The sequence below is a fragment of the Bos javanicus genome, chromosome 19, assembly GCF_032452875.1.
Source record: "Bos javanicus breed banteng chromosome 19, ARS-OSU_banteng_1.0, whole genome shotgun sequence".
Classification (NCBI taxonomy): Eukaryota; Metazoa; Chordata; class Mammalia; order Artiodactyla; family Bovidae; genus Bos; species Bos javanicus.
In genome coordinates, this window is record NC_083886.1 from 44,592,310 (window position 1) to 44,604,936 (window position 12,627).

At 47.4% G+C, this 12,627-nt stretch overlaps 2 protein-coding genes and 1 long non-coding RNA gene across 12 annotated transcripts in view; 2 read left to right on the forward strand and 1 right to left on the reverse strand.

Annotated features, from left to right (window-relative positions):
• NBR1 (NBR1 autophagy cargo receptor) overlaps positions 1 to 5,098 on the forward strand; it is a 29,042-nt gene extending 23,944 nt beyond the window's left edge. For all 5 annotated transcript variants that reach the window (XM_061391956.1, XM_061391955.1, XM_061391957.1 and 2 more), the window contains one exon: positions 3,305 to 5,098. In XM_061391956.1, coding sequence (XP_061247940.1) covers positions 3,305 to 3,478 — 174 coding nt within the window. In that variant the 3' untranslated portion in view covers positions 3,479 to 5,098. The remainder of the gene's footprint in view (positions 1 to 3,304) is intronic.
• Positions 2,844 to 5,229, reverse strand: LOC133232505 (uncharacterized). Its single transcript, XR_009731390.1, has 2 exons — positions 5,100 to 5,229; positions 2,844 to 3,066 (listed from the first exon to the last, which is right to left on the reverse strand). It is a non-coding gene; the product is annotated as an uncharacterized LOC133232505 (long non-coding RNA).
• Positions 5,230 to 5,263: 34 nt separating this feature from the next.
• TMEM106A (transmembrane protein 106A) lies at positions 5,264 to 12,171 on the forward strand. 6 transcript variants are annotated; one of them, XM_061391959.1, is made up of 9 exons: positions 5,264 to 5,361; positions 5,660 to 5,742; positions 6,536 to 6,762; positions 7,296 to 7,359; positions 8,516 to 8,669; positions 9,232 to 9,372; positions 9,481 to 9,524; positions 10,198 to 10,251; positions 10,751 to 12,171. In XM_061391959.1, exons 3-9 carry the CDS (start codon positions 6,555 to 6,557, stop codon positions 10,869 to 10,871), a joined length of 786 nt encoding a protein of 261 aa, XP_061247943.1. In that variant the 5' UTR covers positions 5,264 to 5,361; positions 5,660 to 5,742; positions 6,536 to 6,554; the 3' UTR covers positions 10,872 to 12,171. The 6 variants fall into 6 exon arrangements, with proteins under 6 accessions (XP_061247943.1, XP_061247948.1, XP_061247945.1 ...); XM_061391961.1 differs by having other exon boundaries at positions 5,266 to 5,361; positions 5,660 to 6,434; XM_061391960.1 differs by having other exon boundaries at positions 5,266 to 5,361; positions 5,660 to 6,762.
• Positions 12,172 to 12,627: the final 456 nt, after the last annotated feature.

Below are 12,627 nucleotides of genomic sequence, written 5' to 3' on the forward strand. Positions count from 1 at the left end.
CCGTGTAGCAGCCAAGAATCAGTCATAAGTACATGTATGTCCCCTCTCTCTTGGACCTCCCTCCCATTCCCCCATCCCATCCTACGCTTCTAGGTTGTCACCAGGTTGAACTCCCTGTGCTATACAGCAGCTTCCCACTAGCTATGTATGTTTCTTAATATGATGACATACATGTTTCAGTGCTGCTCTCAATTTGTCTCACCCTCTCCTTCCATAAGTCTGTTCTCTGTGTCTGCGTCTCTGTTCCTGCCCTACACATAGGTTCATCAGTACCATCTTTCTAGAGTCCACATATATGTGTTAATATACGATATTTGTTTTCCTCTTTCTGACTTCACTCTGGATAACAGGCTCTAGGTTCATCCATCTCTCTAAAACTGCCTCAGATTCGTTCCTTTTTATGGCTCAGTAATTCCATTGGATATATGTATCACAAAACTTAGTCTTTGATTAAAACACAAAGACTTGGCCACTTTCCTCTTACATGACTTTGGCTAAGTTTAGAGAGGAAAGAAAAAAGACCTAATGTTTGTTGCAGACCTAGTATGTGTGTGGAGCTCTCCCAGGTGCTAGTGCTACAAGAGGAATCAGACACTAGTTCCTGCCCAAAGTGGTGGGAAACAAGTGAAGTAAACAGACGTCTGTCTATGAAACTTTTGAAAATTGCAAAGCACTATAGAATTTAAGGAATCTTTCATCTAATTAAAAAAAAAACACACATTTATTGTGCAGTGTAAGATACTATGCCAGTTTTCTCAGACCGGTGGAACACCTTAATCTGATAATTGGCCCCACAGTGCAGCACAGGAAGGCTTCCTGGTAGATGATGCCTGAAGTCATCCTAAAAGTGTTTGCTAGGAATCAGAGTCAGAAAGGGTAGACAGACAGTAGCTCTGGAAATGTGAGCCTGGAAGGTAAATTTGTTCTGAGAAGAGAAAGAAAAGAAAAGACCAGTGATGTAGGTGGGATGCTGTGTTAAGTGATTTGGATTTTATTTTAGAACCTGTGGGCAGCCTCTGAAGGATTTTAGGGAAGTAATTAACATGATCAGATTTGTTCTTTGTAAGATCACTCCACTCCTCCATAGTGTGGAGGCTGAGGGAGCCTTAAGAAATCCAGCTGAGAATCCACGTGTAAGAAGAAAAGAAAGGTAGAAGAGAAATAGAAATGGCAGAACTTGGAGGCCATAAGGGTAGAAAGTTTCTGGTTTAGGTAGTCAGTGAAACATTCATTAAGAGAGGATATATAAGAAGGGTATATTTGGGCAGGAGGAAAAGAAAATCAAGTCGGTTTGGGACTGGTGTTGAATTTGAGACCCAGGTCAATTTATCCAGAGTATAGTTGGATTTATACATTTGAATTACAGAGAAAAGAAGTTTGGCCTGGAAATGAAGTCATTTATGTACAAGATAAAACAGGAGCCACAGATTAGATAAAATTTTCCAGGAAGAATGGATAAAGGAAGGAGCAGCCTCTAAGGATCATGGAAAGAAAGAGTGCTCTGCAAAGAAGACTGAGAACTAGGAGGAGAATGAGGAAGGGAAGGGAGTTCTACGCTGGAGCTTAGGGAAGGGAGTTTTAATGAGGAGGGCATGGCCAGCAGTGTCAGGTGCTGCAGAGGAGTGTGAAGGAGCAGAGAGGACTTGAAGAGTACAACTGTGCCTCACTTTCAGATAGCTGGACTATACAAAGGGAAAAGGAGAGTGAAAGCTGGGACGTGTAATGTGGAGGGAGACATTTTTAAAGGTGAGCCAGTAGCAAAGGAAGTTAACAATCAAAATGAGAGAGGTTAATTAGTAGAAAAATGTTTCCGAGGTGACGAGAGAATGAGATACAAAGTAAGGTTCATTCAGGATTAACCTGGAAAGGAGGATGGATAACTTACTCTGAAATAGAAGGGAATAGTAGAAGAGAGAAATACCAGAGACAGTGCTCAACATATTGACATGCTTTCTTTTCCTAATCCATTCAGTTCAGTTGCTCAGTTGTGTCCGATGCTTTGTGACCCCATGAACTGCAGCACGCCAGGCCTCCCTGTCCATCACCAACTCCCAGAGTTTACTCAAACTCATGTCCATTGAGTCAGTGATGCCATCCAACCATCTCATCCTCTGTCGTCCCCTTCTCCTCCTGCCCTCAGTCTTTCCCAGCATCAGGGTCTTTTCAAATGAGTCAATTCTCTGCATCAGGTGGCCAGAGTATTAGAGTATCAGCTTCAACATCAGTCTTTCCAACGAACACTCAGGACTAATCTTCTTTAGGATGGACTGGTTGGATCTCCTTGCAGTCCAAGGAACTCTAAAGAGTCTTTTCCAACACCACAGTTCAAAAGCATCAATTCTTCAGCACTCAGCTTTCTTTATGGTCCAACTCTCACATCCATACATGACTACTGGAAAAACCATAGCCTTGACTAGACAGACCTTTGTTGACAAAGTAATGTCTCTGCTTTTTAATATGCTGTCTAGGTTGGTCATAACTTTCCTTCCAAGGAGTAAGCGTCTTTTAAGTTCATGGCTGCAGTCACCATCTGCAGTGATTTTGGAGCCCAGAGAAATAAAGTCAGCCACAGTTTCCACTGTTTCCCCATCTATTTGCCATAAAGTGATGGGACTGGATGCTATGATCTTAGTTTTCTGAATGTTGAGCTTTAATCCACTCAAACACCTGCAAAATACTAGCTAACCTGTGTCTCTCTCTTTTTTTTTTTTTTTGATAAGAAAATTGGTACTCAACACAGCTGTTAAGTAAATAAGAGGGTGTTCCAAGTATTCGGAGGATTTAGGAAGGTTATGAGCTTGGTCCAAAGAGGAAAGTAAAAATAAAAGATTAAGTAAATTAGCAATAAAGAATTGCTATTCTTTATTTAAAAAAAAAAAAAAGCCAAGAAGGTTGCCCAGGATATCATTTCCTGAGCAGTTTCTGGTCCAGCTCCTTTGCGTATTTGATTAAATTTCCCAGACTTTTTTCTAGTAACAGCTCTTCTTCTCCTTTGCCCATCATCATGATCACCTTTATCTTCACAGGTTTTCCAGAGTGTGTTTGCATCTCTTCCTTCATCTAGTTCTAAAGACAGTTCATTTGTTACCTGGTTTGGGATACAAACATACCTCATCCAAAATAGAGTTTTCCCAGTCCTTCTTATCCCCTCAAAAGACCCATTGGTATTGGGTGGACAGGAGTGCCATAGTCTTGCACCTAATTACCTAGTGTTTTGAATAAATCTGGAAAGATTAGAATTACTCAACAAAATAATACAGATTTTTACTGAAACTGTTTTTCTGCTTTTCTTGACTCTACACAGCCAATAGTTTCTGAAGATCAGACAGCAGCCCTGATGGCCCATCTCTTTGAAATGGGATTCTGTGACAGGCAGTTGAACCTAAGGCTGCTGAAGAAACACAATTACAACATCCTGCAGGTGGTGACAGAACTCCTTCAGGTCAACAACAACGACTGGTACAGCCACCGCTACTGAGGAGTGGCCTCGTATTAAATAACTTTGCCTGCTGCTCAGAGATGATCTTTATTCTGTTGGGGCATGGGGTAGAGACCCTTGCTTATTTTTTAATCTGATGAATCTATAATAGAGCCCATCATTGAACTATCCAGACAGTACCTGCCATTGCAGTATTTTTTGGAGCAAATCAAAAACCAGAACTTAAATTTTCACAGTAGACATTAGGTGAATTGTAGGAAGAGCATTTTTCAGTTGATTTGGATAAAGCTCCTTTCTCTGTTTTAGTGCACTGAAGAGTATAACTTAAACTTCCTATAGAACCATTTTTCTTTCTGCTTGTACTGAAGTTGAGTATTTTTCTTTGCTTAACGTGGATGTTTTTATGGGGATATCTGTTGTCAGTTTTTAAAAGGAATTAACCTTGGAAGTTGTTTTCCAGAATTATTCTCATAATTTCTCTAACCTATCCCAAGCTTAAATAGCTATGTGGTATTAAAATGACACCTAGAACATGATAGGAATTTTGTTACTCTTCCCGTTTCAAGTAGAAAGTCATTTCTCTGCAAGTCTCGGAAATCAGCACTGTTGTTTTCTAAAGACCCCACTGATGCGTTGAAGTATATCCACCTTCCACGTCTCTGCACTTGTGAGTAAGGAGCGGGGAGTGTGCTAATTAACCCACCAGCACCTGTTGAACAGTGTCTGTTGTAGCAGTTTTGCATACATTTGTATTTTATTTAAGGGAAAAAATTTAGGTAGTGTGAAATATTTTGCTAATCCTATAAAGAAGGAAAGAAAACTCTTCTATTAAAGGAAAAAGTAAATTTAACATTTACCTTTTTTCTTTATGTCAGGGGGCAGGTCTTATTTACAGTAGAGTGGGCAAGGGCTGTATAGAAACATGAGAAAACTGAACTTTATTATGTGAATCTCAGTAAAATTCAGGTGCAGGCAGATGAGTGGGTGTGAGGCTTTGAAATGGGATTCAGGAAGTCCTGAATGTCTCTTGAATGTTTGAAATCTGTTCAAGAGAACTTAGAACAAGAAAAAGAGGCTGTTTTACAAAACTTGGATGAGGAGCAAACTCACAGAAAAAAGTTTTGGTTTAATTTAACCCCAGGGTGAGTGGGGAAAGAGCTTGCTTACAAAGGTCCAAAGTCCTCACTCTGGTTATAGAAAGGAGTCTTGGGTACAGCTGGTAAAGAGGTAACAAAAAACACTAAAGATTTTAGTCATAAAAACTGCTTGCAGAAAAAGAAGAAATCTGACCCCCCCCCCCCCCCCCGCCCCAGCCCGAAGAGGGAAGGATAATAGTATTATATAACCTGGTTGGTATTACAATGAATGATGATGTAATCATTAGCCATAATGATGTTTATTTACAGTATAACTCCTGAATGCTATTAAATAGGCCAGGATTCAGACTGCAAGCCAACCAGGCTGTTCGTTATTTAAAACGTTTTTATGGAGCCTTCTGGGTAGAGGCTGAGCGGCCGGTTGTGTGTAATTAATTGGGGGTTGATTTGGGACGGGATCTGTCTTGACCATCTGAGTCGTATTGTAAGGGTCCAGTCGTCTGTCCCATTGTACTTGTACGTAACCGCTTAAAGAATGGTGAAATAAACTTTGAAACTCTTACCTGCCCTGGCTGGTACCTTCGTCCAGGACCTCGCGTGGTCCTTGAAGAGCTGAGAAACGTTCTGGCCGCTGTGTTCAGAGAGGCGGGCCCTGGGAGGGAGGGGGCGGGCCCTGGCAGGGAGGGGGCGGGCCCTGGCAGGGAGGGTTCGGAGGAGCCGGGGCGGAGCCTCCCAAGGCTTTGAATCAAAGGTTGGGGCGAGACCCCGGCTCCCGCAGTTTCGGTTCTACTTTGCAGGCGTTTCTGTCGCCGCGGTCGCCCGAGGGTAAGGCGCTTTGAGAAATTCCTTTACTTTTCCTCTGGGAGACAAGGGCCCAGGCCCCTCCTGTGCCTCCTCCTCCTAGCCCAACACGCAGGTACCGAGCTCTGCTAACGGTCTCTCGGGGTGTCTGATGGGACTTAAAATCCTCTTTCGATGAAATCCCAGCCTCTCAGTCCACGCCCAGCTTCAGAGTAGGGCGTAAAGCAGCTGGGGCTATAGGTAGGCCGCAATCGCGGCTCCCCACCTGCCCCAACGGGGCATTCGCTTCCCCAAGGACTCTGGAACCACCCTTCCCTTACAGGCTCTCGTCCCCAAATTACGTACTCCAAAAATCTCTCGTCCTCTGGCAGCTGAGAGGAGCCCGGGATCTCAGACCTAAGCCAGGTGAGGCTCATTTTATTTTAGCCCCGAAGGTCAGAGTTCAGCTCAGGATGCCCATTCATTTGACTCCACTCTTGAGGGGAGAATCTAGATTTTTAGCCTCAGTTCTTCCTCTTAAAGGACTTACCCAGACGTTGCTCCTCCCCCAGACATTCTTTCCCATCCCAACTCAGAAAGCAACATAGAAGAGGTTTATGCTCCCTTCCACGACCTTTTTAGGGGGTTTTTAAGCCACATCTGTGGCCAGTCTAGCTTCCTTTTTCTTTCTTGTTCCAAAGAATCCATACCTCCCTATTACACCAGTACCTGCCCAGGTTCAGGAATGGAAGCTTTCCTTCTACACCCAGGCTGGGAGACCTCAGGCATTTCTGCCCCTGGGGTACTGGAGAGACATCTTCAGAATCCCTTGTCTCAAAGGATGAAGGGATTCTCCTGGCTGCTGCCCCCAAGCCAGCCCTATCTAACTTCCTTCCTTGGTAATCAGTGACAGCTCAGCAACTTTTCCAGAACAAAATAAGTGCTCCGCTTTCACTTATGAAAGTCCCTTAAAGTGAAATAACCTCTGCTTTGCTTTTCCCTCTCAGGAATTGAGCTGTCCTACTATAAAGAGAGGAGTTGAAATGCAGAGATTCCTGATCTGAGAGCCACCGTGTTAACTGCTTGAATTTCCATACCTTCACTTTCTTAGGCTTGAGGTTGCTGAAATTGTGGTGGGGCCCCTTGCCAGTCTCAAAAACTTAAAACCAGAGTGACACCCAGCATCCATGCTAACTGAATTTTGTTCTTTTTTCATCAGTGAAAAATACCCCTGAACAATGGGTGAGACATTCTCCCAGCTGGCCTCTCAGAAGGATGAGAACAAATTGATCCTGCCCCCCAACCCAGCCTTTGGCAGCAAGGCTGCCAGCTACTCCAGCATGGGCAACAGCAGGCCTTTCTGTTCCTGTGTGCCTTGTGAAAGGGCTGCTGGTGCTGGCTTTGTAACTTGTCCCACCTGCCAGGGCAGTGGGGAGATTCCTCGAGGTGAGTAGCCGCAGGCTCTGGAAGTAGCCTGGGATCCAGGAAAGGCTCTTAACAGCCAGCTGGCCAGCACCAGGCCCCTCTGAGTCTCCCTGGATGGTGTTAGGTAGTCCAGCTCCTAGTCCCCCAGTTTCAGGCTGGCCCAGGGAGATTCTAACCCTCCCTGGGCTCTCTGCAGAGACCTTCCTCCTGCCCTGGTTGTACCACTCAACCCCAGGGGATTTCCAGCCTCTCTGCTTCCTTAGCAACCCTGCTGTAGGATTCAGGAAGTTACCATGACCTCTCCTAAGAAACTGGGCTTTTCTGACTTATGGTGACTTGCAGAAATTCTTCACCCATGTTAATGAAAATCTCACCTCCATTCGAGAGATGGCAAATCTGAGCTGCCAACAGCCAGTGTCCCCAGTCCTGCCCTGGGTCAGAGATGGCATGCTTCTGAGACTGCTCTGTGGGATGGAGGGGTGCTTCTCGCAGGCTGGTACAGGAAACTTGGCATAAACACTTCGTGGCCCTCCTTACCCTCTTTCTCTCTACAGAGCTAGAGAAGCAGCTGGTGGCCCTTATCCCCTATGGGGACCAGAGGCTGAAGCCCAGGCACACGTAAGCCCCTCTTCCTACCCGAGTTCTGCAGGCATTGCCCATGGGGGCAATTCCTCTTGGTCATCCCAATGTGCCCTCCTCTACTAAATTTTCTCCATTGGTTCTCCTCCAAAAGCCTGAGCCTCACTGGGCTCAGACATATTAGCACCCTGTTTCCACAGATTTTCCTAGTTAAAGAATCTCAGGGCGCAGCAGACCACCTGAGGTCAGTTGGTATCCAAAGGATCACTGCTTCCAAGAAGCATGGCTCCCTTTTGAAGACAGGACCTCTTGACTCTGCAAGTCCTTCCAGGATGGAGGAGGTTGCCATTAGTTTGGGGAAGTGATTTTTCCTAAGAACTTCCTTTGCTATGGCAATTCAGACCTGCTTGTTCTCTTCCCCATAGAGATGGAAAGCCAGCTCCTCCCTGACCTGGGACCCTTCAGAACCTCAGAGGCAGCCCTGAGTTTCACTGTGGGGGCCTGTGACTCTTTGTCATCTGGGTCGTTTGACATGAATCCCTTCAGCTCTTCCTCCCAGGGTCCTCAGCTTCCATCTGGGAGCCACCACCCAGCCCTCCCCGACCACTGCATCAGAGTCCAAATCTGGCAGTGCCCCTTAGAAGGTGCTACCAAGGTGCAGTCTCTTTAATGGGTATTACAATTTTGAATTAGATGGACAGATGATGTCTGGTTCTGAATATGAGTATTAAAATTCAGAACTCTCAAAATTCATGTAGACTTCTTCCAGTGATTATAGCTGGCATTGGTTTAGCCTTTGACTATGCACCAGGACCAGGAATTGGTGGCTTTTCCTGAATTAGCCTATAACAGATTGTATGAGGTAGGTTAGGTACAATGAATTATCTCCATTTTATAGACAAGGAAACTGAGGCTTAGGGCAGTTAAATGGGTTGTTCAGAGTTACTGGGCCAGTGGGTACAGAGAGCTGGGGATGGACACCAAGTTGCTGGCTTCTCAGTCCTGTGCTTCTCCCCACTCTGGGCCACCCCTGACTCTAGGCTGGTCCTCCACAGCTGAGGAGCTAAGTGTCCAGTTGTGGGGGGAACTCAGAGGAGAGCCTTGTGTACAGAGAAGAGTATCTGAACACGCCTGGCCAGGTTGCTTCTGTGTCCAGACTTCTCCACTTCCCTACCCGGGTCCTGCTTTCCCACAGGAAACTCTCCGTGTTCCTGGCAGTGTCCATCTGCCTGGTGACCTCCTCCCTCATCATCTTTTTCCTGTTTCCCCGGACAATCGCCGTGCAGCCTGTGGGCCTCAACTCCTCCACGGTGGCCACTGATGAGGCCAATGTCTACCTCAACATAACGGTGGGTGGGTGCCTGTGCCCCTGGGCTCCGACCCCACCTTCCAGGCACCACTCCTCTGAAGCCGTTGTCCCATGTTCTGACCCTGGACATGGGTAGCCAGGGATCTTACGGCACTCAGAGGATGTCAGAAGCCTGGGGAGAAGCCCCTAAGAGATTGTGTAGGATTGGAACCGTGAGAGGTTAGAATTGAGGCCAGAGCAGTATTAGGGAGTGGTATGCCTGAGACTTTCCAGGTGGGCAGGAGAACAGAAAGAGCCTTGCAGGGTGAGACTGGATTTTGAGACAGCTTAATGTCCCAGTATTCTTGCCTGGAGAACTCCATGGACAGAGGAGCCTGGTCCGTGGGTCACAAAGAGTTGGAAAAGACTGAGCAATTAATACTTTCACTTTTACGGTCTTAGTTAACGGTGACCCCTCCAAGGGGTCTGGCACTGGTGCCCCAGCAGCTGAAGCTCTCACTGGGGTGGGGCTCAATCAGGCTGGGGTTTTTTTTAAACTGTTTGACTTCTTCTTGCCAAGGATGGTTACTCTCACCCCTCCCTTTCCCTGTCTTCCTCCCCAGAGTATCTTGAATATCTCCAATAACAATTACTGCCCTATCACTGTGACCCAGCTGACCATCGAGGTTCTGCACCTGTCCCTCGTGGTGGGACAGGTCTCTCACAGCCTCCTTCTCCACATCGGCCCTTTGGCCAGTGAACAGGTGACTCCCTCTCGCTGGCCAGCCCCACACCCCACAAGTGTGTGGACACAGGTGGGAGGAAGGGGGCAGCTGCAGTTGGGGCTAACCCTATGACCATTTGGTTGACAGATGTTTTATGCAGTGACCAATAGGATAAATGATGAAAACACATAGTAAGTAGCCCTTGATCTCTTCTCCCTCACCTCCTTCCTGGTTGGACACCCAGTTTGAACCCCCACCAGATTTCTTGATTGCTTAGCAACCCTGCATTCAGCCTGCACACTTATGGCCAAGACTGCAGTGTGCAAGTGTTCAGGGCCCCTGTTTGGAGCAGGATTGGAATGAAAACCAGGCTAGAATTGGGTTAATCCTTACAATATATGGGACTTCCCTTGTGGCTCACTTGGTAAAGAATCTGCCTGTAATGCAGGAGACCTGGGTTCAATCCCTGGGTTGGGAAGATCCCCTGGAGAATAGAAAGGCTACCCACTCCAGTATTCTGGCCTGGAGAATTCCATGGACTGTACAAGTCCATGGGGTCGCAGAGTTGGACACAACTGAGCGACTTTCACTTTCACTTTTACAATAATTGACTTTGGGCTCTTCAGCCTGACTCACTGTCTTCTACTAAGGGAACGACCAGCACATGCCTGGGCCAAGCCAGTGGGGGTTGGGGGAATGAAGTGCTCACCTTAGGCAGAGGGAGCTGGAAGGGGTGGGAGTGGCCTGGGTCCTTGCCCTCCCCATGAAAGGAGGCCAGGGGCCTGGGACTGCAGGTCTCCTCTGAACTGACAGGCTGCTCAGTGTGAAATGTGGTCCCATGTTCTTCCTCTCTGTCTTTCTCAGCAAAATCTGTACCTGGCTGGAAATCAAAGTCCACCACGTGCTTTTGTACATCCAGTAAGTAGGATTTGAAGCCCTGGTATCCCCTCTCCCACTTCTTTTTTTTTTTTTTAATAGTTATTTATTTTGGCTTTGTTGGGTCTTAGGTTAAGCATGCAGGATATTTAGTTGTGGCATGTGGACTCTAGTTTCCTGACCAGGGATTGAACCTGCGTCCCCTGAATGGGAAGCTCAGAATCACAGCCCCTGGACCACCAGGGAAGTCCCCCCTCCCCCACCTCCTGCCTCCAGCTCCCCCTAGTGGGAAGGAAGTCAGCCAAGTTGACTCCATGTATCCGTTGGCTCTTGATAGTGGCAGATCCAGCCCTTCCTCTAGGGTCCACTTTGCTTCTGAGCTGTTGATGTGACACCCACGGAGCTGCCCGGGACCCGGATGGGGCAGCTGTCCCAGGAGCCATGACAGAGCAGGAAGCCAGCCCTCCCCAGAGAACAGAGCAAGGCCAAGGCTTTCCTCTTCCTCCCAGACACAGCATCAAAGCCTGCTTTTCCTCCCCAGGGGCACCCTGACCTATTCCTACCTGAGCCGTTCCGAGCAGCTGGTCTTCCAGAGCTATGAATATGTGGACTGCCGGGGAAACACGTCTGTGCCCCACTTGCTGGTCTCTCACCCGCCGTGACCTGTCCGCTGCTCTCAAGCTCCAGTCGCCTGCCGGCCCAATCTATACTTCCCACAACTCCGTGGTGCCCAGTAGGACCATAGTGACTTTGCCAAAGGAAAAACCCTGCTTTATCATACCCTCCCCACGCCATGCACCCCCAGCAGAGGAAGCTTCCTGTGGAAGTTAACTTCATATACACTCATACATCCCTACACACTGTCTCTCTCTCACACATACACCCATACACACAGTGTCTCTCTCTGTCTGTCACACACACAAATACACACACACACCCTCTCTGATTTCTACAGGATCAGAAGCCTGATTCTTCTAGAGGCCAGCACCAGAGGCCTCTGGTTGTGTCTTGAGCAAAGTCTGACCCAGCGTTTCCTCAGCTGCCTCAGAGGCATGGAGCAGCACCCACCTTCCTATGCTGAGCACCTTGGTTGCCTGATTCCTCCAGGGAAGACCTTCTTCCTGCCTGAATGCAGAGAAAGCGTTCATTTTATCTGGTTTGACTCCATGGATCCTTTTCCAGTTCTCCACCCAGTGATGAGAATGACTTAGGGATCAGCCCATGCTGTCCCCAGGGCCTTTTGCTTTGGTCACGTGACAGATCGTTGGTGATGGCCTGCTTCTCTCCTGGTAACTTGTTGCCCACCCTTTGGCCAAGGCCCTTTGGCTGTGCCTCCTTCCTGGTTATAGATGGTCTGGGTCCCCAGGAACACAGAGCTGTTCTGCAGCTAAAGCTTCTCTTCTCCATAAAACACTTTTATTAATATTATTCTCTGCACAGCAGGAACAAAAGGAGAGGAGGGAAGGGAGGTACCTGGCACCTTCTGGGCCTGCACAGGAAAAACAGAGACAAAGCCAGAGTCATTTTAAAAGGTATTTATTGAAGGAGGCCACAACCCTGAGCCCATGTGAGTGAACACAGACAGGTCAGATGGTGCCACAGTCGCCTTTACTATGGTTTCTATCACTCAGACAGGCAGAGAGATGAGTTTGGACAGTGGGGAAAGTTGAAGTAGGAAGGATGGAGAAAGGGAAGTGGGGACAGAACCTGATGACTAGCTGACCAGGGGACAAGAGGAAGGAAGGAGTTCATGCCGTTTGCACACTTTCATGCCTGAATAACTGGGGTCAAAGTGGTGCTGGCAACAGCATGAAAGTCCATGAAGTCCAGGCTGGAGCTTGTGCTGTGTAGAGTTTGGAAAATGTAAAGGATTTATATTGTATTCACTAAACTGTACTTAACAGTGTTTAAAAAAGAAAAATAAAGGTCTCCTATAATTGGGAAAGGAGCTGCTGGTGGACACTCCCCGTCTCACAGCCTATTTCTTAATGTCCAGGAGGGCATCGAGGTCTCTTCCCCAGTCCCTGAGCCCCTTGGGAACATGCCCTCCTTCTCTGTCTTCTCTCCCTTTCTCTCATTACGTATCTCTGAAGTCCCATCCAACTTTAATATTCTTGTTCTGTGTCCCCCACCTCCCCATACTTCCCCCAAGTGCTCCTCTCAAGAAACACTGCACTGAGAGGTTCCTTTGTGCATTCTGAGTCACTGCAGTCATGTTTCACTCTGCAACGCTATGGACTGTAGACTTCCAGGCTCCTCTGTCCACGGGATTCTCCAGGCAAAAATACCAGAATGTGTTAATCTCCCACCCAAAGGCCATCCTAGAATGAAAGGACCCAGGCACCATCCCCCCTTACCAGTAAAGAGTAGAACAGGAGATGTGGCTGGGGACCCCCACCTGTCAGTTTCAGGAAGTGG